General features: G+C 32.9%; 2 protein-coding genes and 2 long non-coding RNA genes across 4 annotated transcripts; 2 read left to right on the top strand and 2 right to left on the bottom strand.

Moving 5' to 3' along the window:
* The first annotated feature begins 571 nt into the window (after positions 1-571).
* On the top strand, positions 572-1,874 carry LOC140057073 (uncharacterized). Its single transcript, XR_011846866.1, has 3 exons — positions 572-646; positions 1,253-1,420; positions 1,842-1,874. It is a non-coding gene; the product is annotated as an uncharacterized lncRNA (long non-coding RNA).
* LOC140057074 (uncharacterized) lies at positions 1,500-25,612 on the bottom strand. The gene is made up of 3 exons (XR_011846867.1): positions 25,585-25,612; positions 2,172-2,215; positions 1,500-1,653 (listed from the first exon to the last, which is right to left on the bottom strand). It is a non-coding gene; the product is annotated as an uncharacterized lncRNA (long non-coding RNA).
* LOC140057009 (uncharacterized) lies at positions 9,129-15,649 on the top strand. The gene is made up of 6 exons (XM_072102542.1): positions 9,129-9,168; positions 9,505-9,564; positions 9,797-9,971; positions 10,503-10,982; positions 15,139-15,230; positions 15,495-15,649. The coding sequence occupies exons 1-6, from the start codon at positions 9,129-9,131 to the stop codon at positions 15,647-15,649; spliced, it is 1,002 nt and encodes a 333-aa protein (XP_071958643.1).
* Positions 17,310-22,908, bottom strand: LOC140057064 (cytochrome b5-like). Its single transcript, XM_072102609.1, has 6 exons — positions 22,699-22,908; positions 21,157-21,193; positions 20,164-20,255; positions 19,829-19,855; positions 19,097-19,137; positions 17,310-17,849 (listed from the first exon to the last, which is right to left on the bottom strand). The coding sequence occupies exons 1-6, from the start codon at positions 22,810-22,812 to the stop codon at positions 17,765-17,767; spliced, it is 396 nt and encodes a 131-aa protein (XP_071958710.1). The 5' UTR covers positions 22,813-22,908; the 3' UTR covers positions 17,310-17,764.

The raw sequence follows: 25,612 nt of genomic DNA, 5'->3' as shown, positions 1-25,612 counted from the left end.
AAGTCTTTGAGAGTGGGGTTGCAAATTGCCATGAGAAAAAATCCTGACATATGACAGGACTTGAACCCAGGACCCTTAGATTAGTAGCCAAGCATCATAACCACCAAGCCACAACTCCACTCCATAACCACCAAGCCACAACTCCACTCCATAACCACCAAGCCACAACTCCACTTATATTATGTGTCCTGACATAATACAGTATAAATATTGTAATATTGAACCATGGAATACATCAATTTAGTTGAGACGATGAGATAATCATTTTACAATGTCAACAAGAGCCATTGTATTCAGAAGCAATTAATATAATCAATATGGAAACGTTTGCGAAATCAAATAGATTGTTGGTTTTCACAACAAACCCAAGACAGCGCTGAATAGGAAACGACTATGGAAACAAATATCACACTTTTACAGGCTCCTGTCAAGTTCTAATTCTATTTATATTAAACCTCTGCCGATATTGATTTAATAAACGTCATTTAGGTTGCTGATTCTGCTACTTAACTTGCATTAGACTGGCAATGGATACGCAGGTGAATTCCGCGGGTACTTTTTGGAAAAATAATGTCAATGAGTTTGGTGACAATACTAATTTTCATGGGGTAAAACACCTAATCAAAGGAACATCTAAAGTTAGAAGGTAAGGCATGCAATAAGGTACTTACATTTCATATAAGAAATAAAACTCGCATAGATTTTTAAATTTCCAATGATTTTAATCAATTTGTAAAGGCATATCATTCAGTTTAAGAAACTAAATTTATTACAAGAGGCAAATTATAAAAACGCGTGCCAAATAAAGAACCATACTTTTAAGCGAATATGTAACCTTAGAAAAATAAAATATAGCAAATATGTATTACAACTAGTATATACATAATTATCCTAAAAGTATTTGTATGGAAGAAACTTTGATTTAGGCCTAACAATAAGCAAACATGTGAGAGGGAGAGTGGAGAGAGAGGGAGATTAAGTAATTTAAAATGATCTGTTAATTCATTATTTTCTATAGAAATTGCTTTTAACTAGGACTAGAGAAGACTGAATGTCACTCTTCATGCTGCTAGGACATTGATTGTAATCTTGTATTGTTCTTTTTATTCTAATTTTAATGTTTCATTCTCTCTATTTATGGAGGCATCTTTGCTTAAATAGAAAATAAATTTGACTGCTTAAAATGTCCACCGGTATGTATAGGAATGTATTGACATTAAAAAAATATATATTTGTCTATCATTTTGATTAGGTTGGTTTGGATTTTCCTTATTGGATGTGCCTTTGTTGGACTACATTTCCAGCTTTATAAATGTGTTACCAAGTTTATAAGTCGACCAACTAATACAAAAGTTGAATATCGGATTGAAAAGCAGCTTGAATTTCCAGGAATCACCATTTGCAACAAGAACATGTTTGCGTAAGTAAAAATACAAAAGTATCCCAAAACGAGGCTAGTGGGTAACAATTAGGGCCTATGTTATAAATCTGTCAGTTCTACAGTAAGTTGAACCTTAAGGAATAATCAATCGCAAAACAAACATTAAAATACCTCACTAAACTCTTCTAAAACTAAATTAAAAGTTGAAAGAGAGTATTATTCTCCTCCGAAGCTATAAAGATGTTTGCTGGTCTAACCTTCCACATTCAAATCTGGTGGCGAAAATACAGATACAACAATTTGAAATAGGAGAAGACGAATTTGAGAATTTAGTAATAGTGATTAAAGTTTATTTGTAATGCATGCACTTTTCTTATTTATTTTTTGTGTTGTGAATAATTGATGTCACATTTAGCCACCGGGGTTGGACTAATGTACGGCATACGATTTTTTTTTTCAGTTTTGACAAAATTTCCAAAGAATATGGTGGCATATTATACTTCGTTAATGAAGGAGTTTACTCACTTCGTTTATTGATTCCCGAGTCTGGACTTACAGAAACCGACACACAGGTTTACAATGTGTTTACAGGCAATCGTTCTAACTACTTGACAAGTGACAACCTCACAGAATTTATTACAAATAACGCACATGAAATTAAAGATATGCTAGTAATGTAAGTAAACATAAACCGAATTATTTATTTATTCCCGTAATATATTATGTTGATTAAAAATCAGATTATTCATAATTCTTTGTTCTGGCCAAATCACTCTAATTTTATGCACACCTTTAATGCGAATCTTTATTGTCATCCATTCATAAACCGATTAACTGAAACAACAAAATATCTCCTATGAGTACAGTAATAAGACAATAGCAAATGATACTAGTAAAGTTATACAAATTAAACAATGATAATCTCTCAAATAATTAAACACCAAGTAGTTCAGGCTAGAATAAAACCAAAGACAGTTTAAATATATAACAGATGAGTATACTTATAGCCAATAGCAAATTAAGGTGTGGCCCAAATGGCTCAACCACCATAAACATAAATACAGTATAAATCACGAATTAATAGACGCTTACTATATAACTTTACAATAAAATTTAATGACAAAAAAACAAGAAGATCGACGTTTCGGAACCATCATGGACCATTTTCAAGATCAAGTGATCAAATTATAAAAAAACAAACAACCATGGTACAACAAACACCAATGAGTGACATGAAATACTAATTGATTGGTTAATTAACATCAAAGAAGGCCTAAAATACTAAGACATTTTAATAAACAATTTAGCTTTGACTGAATCGGTTTGTTTATTATGTGTATCAATCCATCAATAAAGGTAATATAAACTTAAAACTCACCAAAGATTGTGCTAACTACTTTGTACCAGAACATATAGCCTATATTGCCGCATACTATAGTTTAACATAGCTATTACTTCATTGCAATAATATACATCCACCTTGCATGGCTTTTCAACTACAAATGGCCTTCAAGGCTAAGGTCCAGCTCCAAAGTGAGCCACCTGGAATATCTATTACTTGTAACCAAAAAGATTAGCCAAATTGGTCCCTAGACTTGCTAGGGACATAAAGTTACCAAATTGGACCTTACATACTTTATTTTATACTATAATTTTTAATAAATTATTGTATAAAATGTCATAGAAAAGCACAGGTATTTTAAGAGGTTTATGATATAAAATATAATTTACTATTTGTCTTTTAGGCTATGCAATATGTCTTTTAAAAAAAAGCCCAAAGTGAATCAAATTGCAAACAGGGACTTTTCGTTTTTAAATGGCCGGTCACATATGATGAGGAGATTAAAAAGTTGAGCGTCACACTATACATCTGTCAATCATCCCGATGATATGCAAATTAACTTAAATATGCAAATTAGGGTGAAATTACAGCGTTACTATATCTCAGAGAGAGTTGATTTATTCAGAATGCAAATACAAATATGTACATTCTGAACAAATCTGTGATAAAATCCTGTAATTTCACCCTAATTTGCATATCTAATCTAATTTGAGCTAAGATGAGTGACAGAGGTGTGATGCTTAATTTGTTATCTCCGCATCACTATGTGACCATTTGTGAATGAATCACTATGTGATCATTTAAAAAAGAAAAATCTTTGCAATTTGTTTCTCTTAAAATGCTAGATTATCTACCCTATTTGTTTTAATATACCTAGGCCAACTCTGACATCGTCGTACGACGAGGCCCGACAAACCGTTCACTTAAGACGAGTCGTAATCGTGAGAAAATTAAACATGTTTAAAGTTCTCACGACGACAAGATTCATCTCAGACAGCGCCGACGAGTCAAGACGTTTTGTCGGGCGTCATCGTACGATGCTCTCTGATTTGGCCTTAAGAATAACACAAACTATACGAATTCTAGGTGTCGATTTAAAAATAAAGAGTGCAATTTAAGCAATTTTAAGCCCGTTATAACAAGTTACGGGTTCTGTTTTCAATTTACTGTGGACGAGTCTGATCAGCGATGGATCAAAGATAGAGGTGAGTTATTTTTTATTATATTGAACTATCATGTTTGAATTTTATTTCGTTTATTGTACACCGAATCTGTATTTTTATATTTTAATCAGTTTGTCTAAATACTAACAACGTGTTTTTATTTTGTATTATAATTATTTTCTTTGTCGGTATGCTATTATTTTACTTTTATTATATTTTGGGCGAAATTGATAAACAATATTATTACTGCCCTCTTACTATAGTGACTTAACTTAACTAAATATTATAAGAAGAATTAAAATCATGAAAACACTGTACATAAAACAAAACCTTGTCAAAAAAGACAATGCCACCAATAGCCAGAAGGCTGAAACCGTAAAATTTTACAATACAAAAATTATAAATCGTAAGAAAATGTATGAATACATGTAAAAATGTATTAAATTAAAAAAAAACTGATCTTAGAAATTCTCTATGAATGTTCTCTATGATTCTCATTTGTCTGCATGCACTATGGTAGGTACTATACTATACAATAAAACAAATTTTAAAAAGTACCGTACTATACATCGGTTTACTCATTCATACTGAAAGTCCGTTTTAGATTTAGGCCTAATAAGGGTACCCGTGTTTTCGAATGTAAATTGTCAGACTTTAATACAGTACTATAATTAGCTATTGATTCTGTGACTGTCATGTGACAATTGTGACAAGCTACTGGATCTTGGCATTGCACTTTAATAAATATCGAATTTCAATTAACATTACAAGTTGTGTAATAGACTTCACTTATCATCATTTACCAAACAATAAAGCTTGATTGTCAGAAATTGCATTACTGTATATATAGTGTAGGCCACAATGTAATTTCGTGTAATTTTTTTTGTTAAAAGCAAAATTCCAGCTGATTTAGTGTCTTTAGGATGTAAAGTAATGAAAAAAATATGTTGCCATTTTTTTTTAAAAGCTTAAGGGTGTCAAATCCAAGATGGCCGCCAATACGTAAAATATCCAATAAATGTACCATATTGGGCAAAGTAACACCCATTATGAATAATATTTTAAGTTCATATGGGTTCTCTGCTATATAAGAATTATTATAAATCTATATTCATTAGTATTCTGACATTTTGAATTTCAAAATGGCCGCCATTTTTAAAAAATGGATTAAATTTCTTATTAAAACATGTGCAAGTTATGACGTTGATTGAAATCACATAAAATGATAGGCCTATGACAACAACATTGGTGATTAACACAAAATGGCGGCCATTTTGAATTTTAAAATGGCCGCCATTTTTTAAAAATGGGTTAAATTTCTTAAAACTTGTATAAGTTAAATAAAATTAGATTGAAATACACAAAATGATATGCTTATAACAACAACATGGTGATTAACACAACATGTTGACCATCAGGAGGTCTACAGTACTGACAGTACACTTCTTCATATTAAAACATCTCATAAACTTCTTCAGTTAAATGACAACTAAACTAACTCTGCCAAAGTCCTTCAATGAAATATTTCTAATCTTGAATGCGATACAGTAAGTTGACCTTCCTTCGTTCTCTACTACTGTATCCATCAAACTTCCACAGACTGATCTGCGTTCCCAACAACCTTGTTCAGAAACAAATTGGAAAAATAACTGAAATATCTCATTTCACCGGCAAATAATCTCTATAGGAGTCCTCTTTTACTTTGATCAGTTTGTCACCTGTATTCACCGTCATATATATTTTTTTTGCCAATATTCGTCTTTTTCTTAGGATCCCATATAGACAGTTTGCCTTCTACAAGACTTTTACCAATGCCTCAAACATTTCCTGTCCAATTTCATCATGCCATGGCCAACCTTTGTGCGAATTGCAGCATTCTTCATTAATCGGGATATCATCTCTCTTTAAATGTTAACTAGATTTGCCAACTCTGATGAAATCATTAATTTGTGTTATTCCAATGATACCACGCTCAATGACCCTGATAAATAGATGTAAATCCAGCAAGTCCCACATATACATGTCCTCTCATATACATATATAGGGATATAGTTTAACCACATCATTTAGATTTCGTCGACTCTCTGTATTCAAGTTAATATCTTTATGATCAGCCTCATTCAAACAAAATGATACTTAACTTAGAATCTCTTTCTCTGTCTGCATTTGTAGAAGCAAGTTGTAGAGAGAAAGCAGAATTAGTGTGCTTCTGTCCTTTAGAGATGTTTTCCATTTAAGATATTTGTGTCACTGGTTGTATAGGTAATACAAGTTCAGTTTCAACACGAAAGCACTTGCCTCAACACTATTTTCACAATGATACATGTCCAAAAGCCATATAGTTCACCGGGTCGACATAATAATTGCTTTTTGATGTCATCTCTGTCCACCTCAACTCATCTCGGGCAAGAGTCATCACCAAGCATTCTTGTCTTTCCCTAGTACATGAGTTTTTATACCACAACCATGTTCACTCATCAAACCAGTGTATAATGCTGGTCTGTCTGTAGGGGGTACATATCTAATGAAATTGGTTGAGATTGTAGAAGATGAGAAGTAAGAGTTCATTCATTTACAAGGTTATTTATAGGCAGAGCTGTATCTGTATTTCCTTCAAGCTTCTGCCAAAAGTTGACAGGTTGAAAACTTACCAACCATACTGGTGACTATGGCCCTGAAGGTTCAGACATTGAATTACATAGCAATAACGCATTTATTATTTAACATATTTATACAGGATTTCACAATAAAGTATAAATGTTTATATTGTGGTCCTGTCTCCTGTCAAGTTTCAGTTTCATGAAAAGAAATGAGATCTGTAATTTAGAATCTATATATAAATTATGGTTAATTCTGACATAGGCGAGCACAATGGAAAAACTTTGAAACAAATTTCTGCCTTGGATACCTACCTGAACTATCTTAGGTGTACCGCGAAATGTAAAACAGTTTTCACTATTACGATTTTGTTCCATATTTCTATCTTAGGAATATAATATATTATAAAGAGTTTTAAAACAAAATTTCTGATTCATCGGTAGATTTTCAAGTCAATTTCAATTGTACGCGGTCAAAGTAATTTCCGAGTTCACGATTAGTTCACAGCTTCACCTTGCTATTTTAGTTTTTTGTTTATTTTCGGATCGGACCGCGCGTGTGAAGGTACAGTAGTTAAAAAATAAAATCCCGATAGCCGAGTTTTATTGAGTAAGCTGGCAGGAATAACTGCAGGCTATCTGTGTCCCATTAGGGCCCATATTGCAAGCCGTCTAAAACATCTTCCTTCTTATTAAAACTAAAAAATACCTCGAATAAGCATCTCCCTCAAATGAACTCTGCCTCCCCACCTCCGCCCTATAAAACAATAAACACTATACTTTAAAATGTTATTAATCATCTAAGACACTGTGAAACAGAGTAGGTTTAGTTTTTCGAATGCCAAGCATTTTCAATAATGGTAACCGACAGAAAACGTACAAGGAGAACGTCCTTCTAAAACCTTTTTACCCGAGTCATCATTCCGAGAACCTTCGTTTACACTTCCGAGAGGGGAGCAAGCGAACTAGAGGTCTAACCCTCTAGTTAGACGTAATTGTTGTTGAATATTTGATATAAATTGTTAAGTTGTTCCATACTTTTGCAACTCCAACTTTGAACGATTATTTAATCTAATAGTCATAGTGGGGTATTATATATCTGTTATATAGAGGACATTGACAACCTTAGACAGCCTTATATTTACAATTTACAATCCTGTGAGAAGTGACAATTTTAGAACATTGTGTACAAACAACAATTTATGCACACATATTTAAAAAAAATTATTTAAAGAATTTAATTTTTAGTGGTGGCCATTTTGAAATCCAAGATGGCCGACAGATTATCGCTTTACATAGTTAGTATTGTATAATGGGTACAGTAATACCATCAAAACAGACTTGTTCCACATTCATAATTTGTATTATTGGTGATATTCTGATTTTTAATAGGGTTATTTGAATGTTGGCGGCCATCTTGAATTTGGTCCTTTAAATGTCTTTTGAAAAAATGGCAACATATTTTTTTTCATTCCTTATATTATCAAGATATGAAATAAAGTCAAAGTTTGCTTTTAACAAAAAATATACACGACATTCATATAAACGACATACCAGCCTACACTAATACAGGCATAGTGAATGTGAAGTGTTGATTCAATCGACTATGCATAATCTTGTGTTGTTCACATTAGAATCCGTTCTCGAAGAAGGACGAAATAAATTAGCATGTATTTAAGAGCTTTACAATTAATATTTGAGAGAAAATACTAGGTTTGTTAGGCCTTATTATTAGGGAATATTCTGACGTATTTGTAATTATTTCATCAGGTGCTGGGCATGGTTTAAAGTTAATACTAAATGCTCAAGCAGCCCAATATGTTTCTGCCCCACGAGAAAGCATCGGCTTTGCCGTTATGATTCATCCACTGAACGTGTTACCGGACTGTCAGACCGCAACAAGGATCCAATTGGCTCCTGGAATGCATTCGGCCATAGCCATAACAAAACACAAGGTATACCCATGCTTCATTTTGTTTAAATAATTAATTAGTAGTAGGCCTAATCATTCTTTATTTATCCCTCATTTTTTATTGACATTTCCGTTTTATCGAGATTGTGATTATAATTATCATCATTGCTCTTTCATTTCTCATTCCTCATCTTTGTTAAGTTTTAAAGTATTTATGGCCTTACATCTGCATTTCTATTCTACTTTGTGTGATCGTGTACTTTCTGGTCCACTTAGTTACTGACAATGCATACCTCTGATTAGTAAACCCATGTGTTAAATAGCATATTAAACTTCAAATAGTTCCTCTGGTGCCACCAATTGTCCTGTAAAGATTTTTTTTTTTTTTATGAATTGGACACGATGTAACCACCTCTACCATGAACCACATGTGTATACTGGACCTCCACTTTAAGTTTTTATCCAAGAAGATCTGTTTTCTACCGGAATCATGGCTGAGGGGAGCATTGGAAAATGTTCAATTGTTCCTCTTGCCTCAACCACGGGGCCAATCGACATTATATTTGGAGATCTTGTAAATAACAATGCTTTCTTAATTCCTGAGTTTTGTCACAGCATTATCCATTTTCTAAATTTTGAATTTCAGAAAACAATACTAGAGCGATCGAATGACTGTAATCCAGATATGAACTATTCTCAATCTAAATGCTTTCTTGACTGCGAAGCTGAAGAAATGTATCGACGTTGCCATTGCAAGACATACTATACCTCGAGTAGGACAACGTTTTTGTTTTCATTCACTGTATTCATTCAGAGTAACGACGGCTTGAAATTTGAATCTTCTATAATTAGAACAAGAAATATTTCTTACAAAAAACGCTGCTCGCTTATTGAAAAATATTTTTTATTACAAATGTTTTTGAATGTGTCATTTTATTGTCACATAATAGTTATTTTACTGTCTGTCCTTAGAACTATAACTGCTGCTTGCTTTAGCTTCTGATTGAGTAGTCCTAATGGGACGTAGCGGGCTAGAGCAGCAGCGTGAAAAATGAAGTATTCTTTATAACTTCGTTTGCATTTATAATTATACCTGTTTTCTCTTTCAGAAAATAATTATTCTCTTTGTAGTCCGTTTGCACTAACAAATTGTTACCAAGTGGAGTATGGTAAATATTATATCTATGATTATCTACCAATCAATCAATCAATCAACTAACTAAATAAACATGCCTGATAATTAATCTACCAATTCACTAACATAGTCAAAATAAACGATATCCTCTAAAGTAAATACTTCGCTTTCCTTAATTCAACCAAGCATCATTCAATTATACCGAAAGTAATCCACGAATCAGCCGATATTTAGGTATTTGTTCAATGGTTTTATTTTTATTTCAGAAAAATTTATTGAGTCGAGATTTCAAGTATGCAATTCCTGTACTTACCCATGTACATCAGAACAATATAGTTACGCATCGTCGTATTCCGTTTTTCCGTCAGCAGTAGTTCCGTTGACCCTCGAAATCATGAAAAAATATGAATATTCTGCCCGTGGATTAGGTGATGAGATATGGTAAGTTAATAGTGGACTGTCGAGACAAGAACACAATATTATCGTAACGTATCTACGCTTGCTTACAAATCAGAAATCTGGGTTCAGTGTGCTGAAAGATCAGTGACAGTTCAGTGTCTTTCTGAATTCATGATTGCATGAGGGTAGGCCTAGACCAGCATCATTCTCCAGTTAGTAGAAACAGATCCAATGTCCGGGTTCTGTCTCTTCGATGTGTTAACTGGGATATTGATAAATTTAGCCAAATCTATCTTATTATTTGTAATGCAAATACGTTTCGCTAAGTCCCGCGTTGTTCGATTAAGCAACACAGATGAACAAGCTCTCTACTCAAGACTTAGTCTGGCTGTTTTATTTTATCCTTTTAATTTAGCCTTTCGCTTTTTTTTTATCTCTATTGAGATCCAGCCACATACACCCATCATTGTCATTTTTTTTCAGAATTTTGCCTTTGGATTTATATACAATTATATATAATTAATTATGATATTAATGACAAATTAGATGTATTTTTCACTTGGTATTATTCAGGAAAGAATTTTTGAGATCAATTGACACTGGTTTTGATGGTATCACTTTACTTGACATGGCAGTTCAGAAGATTTTGAATTACTTAAGTACGGATGGGAATAGTTTCAAAAAGTATCTAACACAATTGGCGGAAGATATAGTAGCAGGCATAGTACGCTCGATATGCAATGAGGTATACTACGAATTGAATCACATTGATAACATAACAACGGAATGGGGATCAGCAATTAGCATAATGGTGAAGACTGACATTGTCAATGTTATGGCATTGACTGGCAATAGTGATGTGAACTTTAGGTTTTGGAACAGTCTTGATGAGCTCATCCAGTTTGACAGAAAGAATCTTACTGGATTTCTTAATTTTACGTCGTCGACATATGTTAGCCTGTTTTACAACGACACTCGCAACCTTACATTTATGATTGCGGAGAAAGTATTGACTTTTCGACAAGGAACTGAACTGGCAGTTGATTACATGAGGTAAGGTACCTACAAAAGTAAATCGTATTAAATTATTACTGCAAATCACTAAATTAGAGTTTATTGATCACAATCGAAAGACTTTATTATCTCATCAGTGCTTAATTCTATATTCTATATATAAGTTCATCGAGTTAAACTTGTTTTTCTTTTACATTTCAACCTTTTATCAATGCATTGATATGTTTTAATGTATTATGCTATAACAATAAATTAAATTAATAAAAGTATTTTTAAGCATAAACCGCAAAAATCATACCATAGTATTATGGTGCATAGCCATTTTAAAGTAATTTTAAAAACTTTAAAGAAAAATACCGTTTAAAGATCACAGTATTGAAACCATAAGGTTTGTAGTATGTACAGTATGAGTGTTCCATAGCAAAATGTTAGAGTGGCGTTCGTTTGGGATTGAGATATCTAAGTCAAATTGAAATCGTGACTGTTAATTGCGAATACACTAAAAAAACATGTTTAATTGTGATAGAAATCGGAATCATTTACTTAAATGAACACGAGTTTAAGATTAATTATCTCAATATTTATTTTTTAAATAATTTTGATATTAAAAATGTGTGTAGTTGGTCGCTTTCTTGTCGATGCTTTTATTGTAGAACGTAATTTATTTAATTTTCTCTGTTCTGGGTTGACCAACTAGCATAGGTGTTTAGCACCTGTTTGGTCTTTCCGTGCCTCCTTTTATAATTGTTTTGTCTTCTTTATTTATGTATATGGCAGAAATTGAATAAATACAAAATAAATTTAAAAAAAATATTTTTGTATTAACAAGAAAATACTGTAGTTATAAAATATATACAATATCTACTTAATAAATTGTCTTATTCATGACAGTCATAATCATTTTCTCAACGTGTATATTCCAATCTTCATAATCAGTAAATGTACATAATGGAGCACACTCTGCATTTTATTTGTCTTGCAAAATGAGATCGTGACTGCGAAATTGCAATTAAACATTGATCCACAAAAAAAACATTTCTGAAAATGGTCTTTGATCGATCGCTACCGAAAATGGATTTTTAAAAACATACCGTAAATATTGATTCTATTGAATCATTTTGTCTTCAATAGCAATGTTCCCTGTACCTGTGATGGTCAACTATGATTATTATTTTATAACACACTACAATAGAATATCAACTATAACTAAAATAAAGCTAAAAACTAACTTATAAGTGGTTCGACATTGCCTATGCTGCTAGTCAAAGAAATGATATTTCTAAGCAAGTACAACAATACATTCAAATAATTCCAAATTGGACTTAACTAATGTGATGATTGTCCCAAATCGTTTGCTCAAGCAGTTGCTAAGCAACATATTGGTAGTAAGGCGGTCATGAGCAGACGAAAGGGAGAATACTCCCTTCAACCAAAAGATTCAATAGCCTCCTATCGGCGGATGAAATTACACGTAATGAGTGTTAATAATGCTTCTGCTGTACTGCCAGATAGAAACCGGAATCATGCATCGATACTGCAAGATGACAGATGGAAATCGTGCTGATTCTCAGGATGAAGATGGGTTTAGATTCCAACGTCATTCCCAGCGCCAAAGTAAAAACAAACGCGGAACTGGTGTAAATATTGCACTCAAGGGTAGACCACCTCCTCCATGCAAGTTTTACTTGGGTAACATGTCTCCTGATACCATCACTGATGATATTAAATTGCATTTAAAAACCACTAAGGACATTGATGCCGATGAATGAAAAGCTGTGGTGTGTTACCTATAACTGCAAGTTCTTTAAATCTCGCAAAAAAAAGAGATTTACGATTTATGCAATGATTTTGTAGCCATGCATACAAGAGCATTGGCTTACTGATGATGAATTGTTTATTTATGTCTTTTCATGTGTTGATTTTGATTGTGTTAGTGTCTGACAGGTCTGCAGCTCTGATGGATTACTATTGAGACGTCCTTATGGTGGGGTAGCCATTTTTACAGAAAGAAGTTATCGAATGTTATCTCTTGCATTGATTTTAATGATAAAATATTGATTGGGGTCACAATAGGAAAAGGAGCACATGTATCCCTTCTTATTAATGTGTATCTTCCCTATGACAATAATGCTGATAATTTCATTGAGTTTGTTGATTATCTATGTAAAATTCAAACGATTATTAATGAATTTCACAGCACCAAAAAGCTGATAAAGTTTGTCTCTGAAAACGATTTGATACTGTCAGATTTATCTTACTTAGGTTTTGATTCAGATAACTGTGCATTAATGTTTAAGTCAATCTCAATGAATCACAAGTTGGTTGGATCATATTGTGTGCACTTATGGAGCTAATGCTTGTGTAACTAAAGTAGATATTTTTGGGGGATCTGATCATTTTCCCTTATTATTTGAATATGCTATCTCTTTTAAAGGTTCCAATGAAAGTGAATCTAAAGCGTGATTCCCACTAGCGACGCAACACAAGGACGTATTGACCAATCACAAGCGATGGCTTATTCGCTTGTGATTGTTAACTGTCTATAACTTCGCTTGTCATTGGTTAAAACGCTTGCGTTGCGTTTACGTACTTGCGTTACGTTCTAGTGGGAACCAAGCTTAAACATGAATACGTTAACTGGGCTAAAGTTAAAGGTGCTGATATTGATTATTATGCCTCAATTACTGAATATTTACTTAGTAATGTTAAAATTTGTACTGATGCACTAACATGTATCAATGTTAATTGTAGCAAATGAGTGTCACCGTCTTGCTATTGATTACCGGTATAACAATATTGTTGCTTGCCTTAAACGTGCATCTAGTGAATGTTTGAAGCCATCTAGGTCTAAGTTATTGTGCCGGGCCGGCTAGAATGATTATGTTTCTGATCTGCATTCTGTTGCTCGTGAAGCCTTTTTATTATGGATAACAACGAAAACCCCAGAAATGGGCCTGTGTTTCATTGTATGAAAATTTCTCGTTCTCATTTTAAGTTGGCGTTACGCACATGTAAACAGAATCAATAAATGAGGGCTGATTAGCTCAATCTTTCAGTGATAGGGACTACCAAGGTTTTTGGGAAGGTGTAGCATATGTTTGACACTAGTGCTAATAATGAAGGTATTGATAATGTTAGTGGTGACTATGTAATCATTAGGCCAAACAATATGAGCATTTGTTTAACTGTGTGGATAACACAACTCATAAAGATTTTTAGAGGAGACTCTAGAATACTGTCCGCCTGAGATTGGTATAAATGTCACTTCTAATCTTGTATCTAATTGCATTGATAAACTCTCTGGAAAATGGAAATCACCCGGACTTGATGGTTTGGCTGGTGAACATCTTAAATATGCTAGAAAACGAAAACAATATCTTATTGAGTATATGCTTTAATGCTATGCCGTGTCATGGTCATGTAACTAAAGATCTTGTTATTCTAGTGCCTATTTTTAATGTTAAAGCCCCATTCCCTACGTTTTTTAGATCTAATTTAAGATCACAAACTATATTTAATGTAAAAATAATACTATATGGTCCTATTGCGATAACTTTTTTCGTCTTTAAACGGTTAAAAATGTGAAAAATAAATCAATTTTAATAATTATAGCGGCCCGCTATAAATCCCAAAATGCATTGCGCGCGGATTGATATTGTTGTTTTTCACCTGTAATTCGCCCACTTTTCGATCGATCGTGAAGCCAAAACAAATGGAAGACTCCTAACTTTTCAGCGAAAATACTGGGTTTTCCCCAATTTGTATCAACGGAGTCTGGCAAAAATAGAAAGACAATTAATGCAGCAACTATACAACGTCAGACTAGGTATATAGCTAGCGTACGATGTTCGTACGTTACCGATGTTTACCAGCTAGGCCTACAAAACTAAGCCTAGCTAGGCTAGGCCTGAGACCGTCCACGAGAGGTCGATCGCCGCGAGCTACTTAGGTAGTGCATTGTTTCTCACTTTTTATCATAATTTACCATAAAACGTACATTTAAGACAAGGAATGACATGGTTTAATGTTTTTAAAGTGATATATTTGTATTATTTTCCAAAAAACGTCCAAAATTGCAGGGAAGGGGTCTTTAAGAGTAAATCAGGTGATTATATTAAGAACAACTATAGACCAATAACTATAGTGAAATATTAATTCCCGTTTAATTCTTGTTACTTTTGATTTGATTTTCTAGGTCAAATCTGGTTAACATGGAGGTGTACTACAAAACGTTGGAATTAGAAACAATCACAGAACAAGAAGATTATGATGTGTTTTCGTTGATTTGTAAGCCATTTTTTTTTTTAGTAAATTAATTTTTCTAACACTATATTAATTCTAAATTAAATTTATTATTTATTTATGTAAACAATTATCGCAATTCAATTTTACTGTATAGATGACTTTTGTTTATTAAATATACCATGAGAAATAAATAACTGTAATTTCATATAATGTTGAAGTGGAAATTCTTAAACGAAGTTAAATCTATTGAGACTCCGAAGCTCGAAAACAATCAATTTGATTTCACAATGTCTTTGTTTTCAATAGGTGATATTGGTGGCGCCTTAGGACTTTTCTTTGGTGCAAGTTTGTTAACATTTTTGGAAGCCCTCGACTTTTGGTTCAGAAAATGGCAAGAGTCAAAAAGATCACCATCACGCGTTAGTGATATTGCAAAAAAGCAGGAAAAAACAATAACATAAAAATATATATTGCTTGAATGTTTGTATGGTGGTTATGAGTTTCTCGACGTTTCGATAAATATAACTTTGATCGTCCTCATGATATATACATAATATAACTTCTACCAATTACTGCTTTATCTATGTTCACTTTAATATCTTTTTTCTATTTTGTATATATTCATTCATTATTATCTAAATAAATATTATCTGAATATCTGAATATATCACCATAAACAATGTATAATATTCCAGCATGACTAAGCCGACGTCTATTGCTACCTATAAGAATCGTTAGGTGCAATAGTGGGCTTATCTGGATGGTAAAGACCATGGGGTTGGGAGTAAAGTGCATTTTAATACTGTACAGTATTATAAAACCAGATACCGTATTTATTCGAATAAACGTTTTGTTCAGAAGAGTTTTTAGGGAAACGTTTATTCGGGGGAGACGATTATTTCTTTGGATGTAATATAGTAACGTGTATAATCAAATAAATACATAAATATATATGACAAAATACAACAGTATTAATATGAAGAAATTGAGAAAAAAAAATTGTAACAAAATGCTTGGTCAATTTTAGAGCATAGAAGTCAATGAATTCTACTGCTGATCAAAGTGTGTTGTAATACAATACTGTGTATATATATGGGGCGTTTGTTTAAAAGAAAAAAAAAACGGTATGTCATAGTAGTCTTAGCAATAGTCTTAGTAAAATGCGAACTGTCCTGGTTCGTTTCCAGAGTGTTGTGAAAGGGTTTTTCTGTGAACATGGTTTTTATTTAAAGATGTATTGTCCTCCTGAAAAAATAATTCTTAAATTGTTTTTGTTGAATATGCTATTTCAATGTCACCTAATTGTTATCTACTTTGACCAAAAATTGGATTTAAAATAAAATGTATTTACCTAAAAAACTGTATTTCAAAACAAAATATAGTCAAAATGGCTGCCAGCCAATGGGTTTTTAGTTGAATTTAACCATTTATTTTGTCATTTTATAAGTGAAAACCTTATTTTTTTCCCAGGTTTTTTTTCTACGGAAGTTGATTAAAACTACAACAAATATATTCAAAGTCTAATTTTATTAATATTTATTTTTCATGTTTTAATAAATAATGGCCCTTTTAAAAGTAAATTACAAGAATATTGCTAATAAGTTCTCTGTCCCGTTTCACAAATCCTGGATTCGACCCTGGTTTATCCTGAGGGTGGGGTGTAAAATCTTGACTCCGACAGATTGTTTCTTTAAAAAACAAAATTCATATTTTATAGTGTATAGCCCCAAAATAATGCAATAAAATATGGCCTACCGTATTTCTTGCTTATTTTTGTTAAATTCTGTAACTGTCTATTGTATTGGAACATAGGTGGAGGGCTTGTTATCAGCTAAGCTGTCAATTTTGTATTCTGTTCTAATGTAGGTATATTTTGATGCCATCAGACCAATTATTGAAGATGGTCTATTTCAAACAAAATAAAGATGTAGCAATTCCACTTGTATGAAAGCAATAATCCGATCATCTTTTGTTGGTTCAGTGATATACCGAATCAGCTGCCGAGATATTTCATTTATTTATCATAGATTTATGGAAATACAAAAATAGTTAAAATATAGTTAGTAAGTGAATGTAAATAAACCATACCCAATGGTGTATTGTTTTAATACAACAAACACATTTTTTTCTGTCAAATATCGTAAATTTTATTAACATGACAAGGAATTATTGTAATAAGGATAAAAATAGAATATATAATTATTCAATGGTTATTTAATAAATTACCGATTAAAAAAAAAAAGCAATCCGCATCTCATTATAATAGCTACGCATCCAATATCTTAAATTTGAGCAGGTGGAATTTGAATTACATAATCATTCAATCAGTGCTAATCTATAACTAAAAATATCATGATTTGTATTACGACGTATAGGATTAAAAGTACAGTAATAATTGATATAAATAATTAATTTTCATAGTGCATAGTTTGAAAATATTGTATTTTAACTAAAACAAAATCTACTGTTGGAATATATATCGGACGAACATTGTTAGACATTACATGACATGTTTTGGGTCGAGCTTAGCAGGTTCTCTTGAAAGCTGTGGTAGTCTATCTTCATTCAGCTATCAATTAGGATGATGTAAGATAATAACGATAAGCAAGTGCTACCAGCAAGGCTACACCAACTGGGAACAACCAAGACCATATACTTGTACTGTAGATAAAATGAAGATTTGTGTTTAGTACTATGCTGAGCTATGTGTGCTAGTAAATTAACATTATTTTTGGGTATAAATTGAAATCACCTCCCACACCTTAACAGGGATGTCACCAGCTTTTTGGAGTAGACACTACGACCACTAAGGCCTAGCCAAGGCTCAGATAGATGCCCCAAAACCCAAAATCTGAATTCCACAAAAACGGGCGCTTCTTTATTTAGGCCTAATCCCTAATCAAATAATGTAGATAAATGATTAGCCTAGTATAGACCTTACTACTTGTTGCTCGATATAATGTTCGTGTTCTTTTGCGCGAGAGTTTTTTAGCGTATTCGCGAATTCCGGATTTTTTGTTTCACAACTGTGCGGCAAGCATGTAGTGCATGGCCGGCAAGAACAGAGACACGTGTTTATGGGTTAACTGAAGTTCAGCAACCTGAAGTTATCCCAGGGACGTGTAATTATTGTACCATGCTCGGCGATCATAAACGAACAAACTTGCCCGGTCTCACTAAACCATGCGCATGTTTTTTTATTTTTTTTAATAGTTCGTAGAGTACAAAAATGTAAAACTAGAAGTAACATAATATAATTAAAGCAGGGTGACAAAACATTCAGCAATTAAAAATGATTTTGTTTGGGTCTATGTAGTTGTACATTTTTAATTACTGCGTACTTGTTTGTATTTTTAATCTGTGCAAAATAAAACGCTTGAATGGTCACTATGTGAACTTTAAACTTGTACACTGTGCTGTGTAGCACGTTGTTCGCCATGACTCACAAGCTGTAACAATGAATACCAGGGCAGGGTAGGCCTGGTATTGTGTTACAAATAAAGTAACGTACGTAACCACGGGAACATTTGCTGTAGTCTTTTGTCTTATCTATATGAGGGTAGCTTGTCTGTTATTAACGATGTGCTAGGTAAAATGTTTTAGTACGAATTTTAGTTAGGCCTAGGCCTAAGAAATATCGTAATGATTAATAAATAATAGTGGTGGTCGGCAGCCTGTTAATCCTGGTCGGAAATGTTGAGTGCTGGTCGGGGCCGACCAGCACCGACCAGCGTGGTGACATCCCTGCCTTAAGAAAATTTAAAATCTCAGAATTGGCTGTATATGACAAGAGTGTGGGCTAAAATGATAATAATAATAATAAAGGATTTATACATTAATCCTACAAACATTTTTAAAAACATTAAAATTTGATGTACAAAGAAAACAAAAATAATATGACAACATACGGTTTATCGTCAGAACTTTCAGAACTGCTTGAAAACACTGGCTGTTAATTAAAAAAACATATGGTGAAGATGAATTATGCACACATCCAATATGAAGGTTATTTGATAGCAAATATAGCATGCTTTTATATTAAACATATTAGGCTGTATTGCAAGAATGTGTGTTAAATGTTATACATTTTTCACAATCTCCATGACCCTTGGAAAAAAACTTGATAGTAGACATATTAGCAACAAATTAATTAACTATAAATATAAGAATTAGCTTTTTAAATCAAAGATTTGACATACCCAAGAGAATGATATTATGTTCGAGGGAATATATATTTCCCGAAGTGCTAGCTGAGGGAAATATAATTCTTAAAGGCATAATATCATTCCCGAGTGGATGTCAAATCTTATATTTTACCGATATAAAAGGCGATATCTGTTATATTATATAGCCAACAACAAGTAGAATATCTACTGGGTCAGGTGTAGCTAGGCCTCCTTTTATGTAATAAGCCTGCCTACAGTTAGGCGTTGCATTCACCTTACCTTGCGAAGAATAATATACAGATAATTACTAATTAATGATTCCTTGGCAAAAATTACTCCGTCAATATCATCGTGCTCAAGGAAATCTACAATTTACGATCCTCGCAGAAGTAGTCATGTGATGCAGTTTCAACCAATCATGTTCACATATTTACATACGGTAGGCTATGTAATATAAAGATTTAATATACATACCTTGAATGAACTTTTGCCTTTATCAGCCTAGATATAAAATAAAAAATTACATCAAAGATACTGAATGACTATAGAGAAAAAAAACGAAACTAATATTTTAATGTCACACGGTCAAGTCAGGTGGCGACAAAAACCATAGCTACTTGGATAAGGACTTAAAACTGGAGGTACAGCATACACATCAGAATTGTGTACACTTCGGAGAACCCAGTTCATCTTTCGGAAAAGAAAAAGATTACTGGTTCATCTCAGCCCCTATTGTTGTGGACATTCAACATTTTGTGTCAGATTTTGTCAACACCTGTGTGCAATTCAACCCAGTAAAATTAACTTACATCAACTAGTTCTCCTATGAAGTAATCTTCCATCAACTCTCTTGCATCTGATGAGTGCCCTACATCTTCAAACGATTCTGAGCCATCTTTGCCTATTTGATGAAATTAATGAATAATTAATTACTAAATAATGCCAATTTAAAGTCAAACTAAAAATCCGACCAACTTTCATCAAGTCCTAAATTTTTTGGACTACTACTTTATAAATGGTATACAAAAATATTTCTGGAACCTGATATTTTTAACTAGCTTAAACATGCCTGCTTTAGGGAGAGCTAAAGTGTAATACAGTTTAAAAACATTAAATCATCAAACAAACAATCATCTGTTATAACAAAAACAAATTAGGATTTCAAAATCTATTAAAACATTTTAAATACAGTACATGACAACACTTCCGTTTTGGGCGCGAATAGTTTTCACATTTTCTATATAAGTATAACTAATTTTCTCCAATAAACAAAAAGCTCACGCAATATTTACTATATTTAAATCATTGTAGTTTCATCTGCGGCCATAATTTTTTTACAAACTAAAGAGCAAAACCCTCACATAGCAACCACCGCTTTTCAGGTGCTGTGCTTTTTCCAGGCTCACCTGGTCTCAATGATAATAGCTCAGAGGTTGTCATTCACACAGATATCTTTTTATATCTGCTTCGAGAGCTCAAATAGACCAGCCTCCAAATTTCAACTTCAGATTTTGGCATGTAGGCCTACTGTATAATATATTTGATCAAATTGTTTTTTGATAGACATACTTATAAGTGGAGGGTCCAACATTTTAAAATTGGGAGCCCATGGCTTAAAAAATGTAAAATAATTTGGTGAACTTTTAATTTTAAATCTAATGTTTCTAATTTTTTATATTTGTTGTTTTATAAAAGTAAGTAGAGAGGAGGCGGGTTAAGTGAGCTCTCACTTTTTAAAAACTTAATTACAGTACAGTTTATAACTCCGCTAAAATTTAGTGTAATTACTGGTTCAACCGTACCTGCTTGCTCGAGTAAAACTTCTTCTCCTCCAGGATGCTATAATAATTGGAAAATTCAAATATTAGTTGATACAATGAAATTCTTAGAAATAAAACAGCTAGCTAACTTTTGGGCATACTTTACTTCAGGTTCAATTCATTAAATTTGTATCAGTTTTAATTATTATACATTAACAATTATTTTGTGTGTTTTAAACTATCTTTAAACTTACGACTTGTCGTAAGCATAGCCACGGCATATAATCAATCCTTTAAAATAGTCATCACATTATTAATAAGCAATTCCTAGCAGATGGAGGTATATTATTAAATAATAATAATAATATGCCTAGGCCTAGTTTAGGACAGGTGTTTAGGCTAGATAGGTGTGCAGCTCACTTTTACTTTTTTTAGGGCCTAGGCTATGCCTACTATGGCTAGCCTGCAGTAAGTAGGCCTAGCCTAGCCCAGCTAGGTCTAGGCCTACATACAGTAGTTCTAGCTAGGGACCCAGGCCCCTAGATATGCGTAGGCTAAGCCTAACTAAGCAAGCCTGAGCCTAGGCTAGGTAGGTTAGGCGGCGCTAGTTCCGTTTCGCACCTGTTTTTATTTCGACTTCCTTTTGACTCCAAATTGTTAAGCAACTTATTGTGAATACCACACCTTAAAATTGGGCCTCATAAGTACTTTATGAAGAAGAATCACATAAAAAGTAACAAATAAATCCTTAAATTGATGATTTTACAGACATGTTTCTCGCATACCGTTCGCGAATTTAGCATACTCGAAGTTCAATATTTTCGTTTCTATGGAGCGCCAAAAGAGCAACAACAATAGATGGTTAAAACCTCAGTGGAATGCGTCTTCTTTTAATGCATTTATTATTGAATACACGTTTAATTTTAATATATTTTGTCAATAAAAATGCTGTAACATTTTACTGCTAATAATTTGCTGTTTTCAAATAGCAACCAACCCTAGGCCTAAGGGTAAGACTAAGAGGCATATTATTTAGATTAAGGTATACCCCTACACTACAGTACATGTATATGATAATGAATTTGTTGATTTTCATTCCTAAACGTTCCTGCAAAAACCATGTACAGTATCAACAGTAATATTTTTGTTGAATTGACATTGACAAAATATGATAAAATTGAACGTAATTTTCACCAATAAATGCATTAAATATACGCAATTTACTGAGTTTTTAGCCCTCTACTATTATGATTGCTCTTTTGGCGCTCCATAGAAACAACAACATTGAACATGGAGTGTTCGAAATTCACCCAATGTGCGAGAAACACGTCTGCAAATTCATCAATTTAAAGGATTTATTTTTTACTTTTTGTGTGATCTCCTTCGTAAAAGTATTTTTGAGGGCTAATTCTAAAGTGTGGTACTCACGATAAAGTTACTTAATCAATTTTGAGTCGAAATAAACGACAGGTGCGAAACGGAACTAGCCTAGCCTAGGCCTACTACCTACCTAGCTAGGCCTAGCTAGCTAGCTAGTAGGATTTAGTTACGATGAATGATGGACCCTTCTTCTTATTATCTTACCTCATCAATAAACTTGGTTACGTCATAAACTTTATCATGAATTACAAGCCACAGCGAATTACCATTGTTATGTTCTTTGACTTCTTCTAAGGTATATTTTTTAGTTTCACTCATTGTAGGTTATTTTGTAAAGAAAATTGACACAGTATTCTTCCCAGCGCCAACACACGATTTGGTCCACTTTGATCTCTCTCTTTCTCTCTCTGCAGTTCAGAGGTCATCAGAACCAGTTGGAGCGCCCCACCAACGTTAACTTCTCATCACACGTACGTCGTGTAACCGATAAAAATTTTAATTTTAATGTTTAAAAACAGATAAAGGTCCTGTGGATATTGGAGTTTTAACCGATTCCGTTCCAGAAAAATGAGTCGATAATAGAACCCATGGGATGGTGGGGGGGGGGGGGGCTGGGGGGAGGTTACTATTAGAGTCACAACAACTTATGATGCAGCCGTATTTTGAAAATAAAGAGATAATGCATGTTGATAAGGTTTAAAAGTTAATAAACCTAACATAAAGTTAGACGGTTCAGCCAAATTTGTTTATTCGTACTGTTTTATTATTTTACCATGAGTTGCTGACCGGAAAAGTTGGGGGTGGCTAAGAACTATTTTCAGGTACCTAATTTAAGATTAGTAGGTTAATAGAACCCACTACTCTAGGCCCTTACCACTTCTAATAGCAATCCACCCTAAAAAAAACAATCAAAGAATAATAACCCAGGGTTACAATTAGAAGATTTACGGTAACTATAGGTCCTACATGAAATAACTGACAAGTGATTTGTTATCGTGATATCCAGTAGGCCTAATGTATCAATATGATTGTGTACGTTTGAATCCGCATGCTTTTAAGTTACAGGTTACTTGACGATAAGATGATAACAGTTTCCACTTTACAAGAAAGGTTTTCATTTGATGCCATGTAATGATAGACTACCGAGCTGAGCTGCACTGACGAGATCTAATAAGATCGAAACAGTAGGCCTACTGTCTGCAGATTGTATATTCGAATTAATGTTCATTGCCTAATGTGTTTATAATATATATAGGCCTACAGTATATATATATCACGTCATTATTTTCACAACATTAAATTACATTTTTATCTTCAACCAACTATAAACTTTAAATGGTCCACTTGATTAATTAAGATTAAATATCAAAATGCCAATTAAGTAAAATCTATCAAGTGTGTTCTTATAATGCTTATCGGATTAATTCGTCAACTATGGTGATATATTGATTATCATTAAAACATTACAGTTCAAACATTAAAAAATAGTTGTTTTAATACTGAATAAGTGGCTAGTCTAATCACTTCAAATCCATTGCCTAAAAGATTTTAGACCAACTGCAATTACTTCAAATATAATGAAATGCTTAGAAAGGTTGATTGTATCTAGACTTAAGGAAAATATTGGTAATGCAGATACGAATCAATTTGCATAAGAAAAATAGAGAGGTTGACGATGCTGTAAATTCTTATCTCCATGATACATATCATCAACTTGATTCAAAAAGAAATACGTACGGTCTATATTTTTCGATTTCTCTAGTGCTTTTAATACTATTTTACCACATGTTTTAATTGATAGATTATTAAGTTTTAATTTATCACCTCAGCTCGCCAAAGTTATATATAGTTTTTTGATTAATAGACCGCAGATGGTTAAGTGCAATGGTATCCTATCCAACAAAGAATCTATCAGTGTTGGATCCTCAGGGATGTGTTATTTCCCCAATTTTGTTTTCTCTTTATTCAAGTAGTTTTAAAGATTGCAATATTGTAAAAATACGCTGACGATACTGTAATTAGTGGTTTTCTTTGCGATAGTAAGCATAATGTAAATTAATTTGTTAATGAAGTTGGAAGATTTGTTAATTGGTGTGAGGATATGAACTTAATACTTAATATTACTAAAACCAAAGAGATGATAATAGATTTTCGTAAAACCGCAGTTGAACATAATGTAATAACTATTAAAGAAACCGAGGTTGAAAGAGTAACCCAATACAAATACTTAGGTACTATAATTGACAACAAATTAAAATGGGAGTCAAACTCTCTCATGATTTCCAAGAAGGCATCTCAAAGGCTTTTCTTTCTCAGAAAACTCAAGCAAATTAGAGTTGATAACACTATTTTAATTCTATCAAAGTATTATTCAAAGTATTTTATCTTTTAGCATTGGATGTTTTTATGGTAACTATACTGATAATGATAAGAAAAATATTGAGGACCACGTAAAATTGCACAACGTATTATTAAAGCTGATCTAACGCCTTGTTCATTTATCTATGAAAAGAGTATTTAAAAAAAAGTAAACAATATTATGAAAGACCCCACTCATCCGTTACATTACTGTTATAACTTAAATAGATCAGGGAGGCTACGACCTCCAAGAGCAAATCTTTGTAGAACTAGAAAATCCTTCGTTGTAAATAGCATTCATATTTTTAATTCTAATGTAAGACGATAATGCAATTTTTAAATAGTTTTACATTTTTAACAGTTTTTTTATTTTCAACTTTTTATCTTGTATTTTATCTGTTATAATACTGCACGTTTTAAATTGTTGCAACATTTGTTATGTTTGTTTTTTTATTGTTGTTTTAATCTACCAAGCAAAGTGAATTTCCATTTTTATGGACAAATAAAATGTCTTGAATCTTGAATCTTGAATCTAGTCTGACCCACTGCTTGATAAACAGAATTGTACAAATGTAGGCCTAACTGGTAGTAACTGTACATGAGTTAAGAAGATTAGCATTATGCTTGGCGTTGGCACACTCAGGCTAATACTAAAGTGGGCCTAGCCTAGAAGTAGGCCTACAGATGAGACTCCTCACCAAATAAATACAATTACAGTAGGCTATTTCTTACCTGTTACATAATGTTGAGCCATTTTACC

This window comes from Antedon mediterranea, chromosome 8 (assembly GCF_964355755.1).
Source record: "Antedon mediterranea chromosome 8, ecAntMedi1.1, whole genome shotgun sequence".
Classification (NCBI taxonomy): domain Eukaryota; kingdom Metazoa; phylum Echinodermata; class Crinoidea; order Comatulida; family Antedonidae; genus Antedon; species Antedon mediterranea.
Note: the sequence above shows the minus strand (reverse complement) of the source record. Positions and strands in the feature narration are given on the sequence as shown.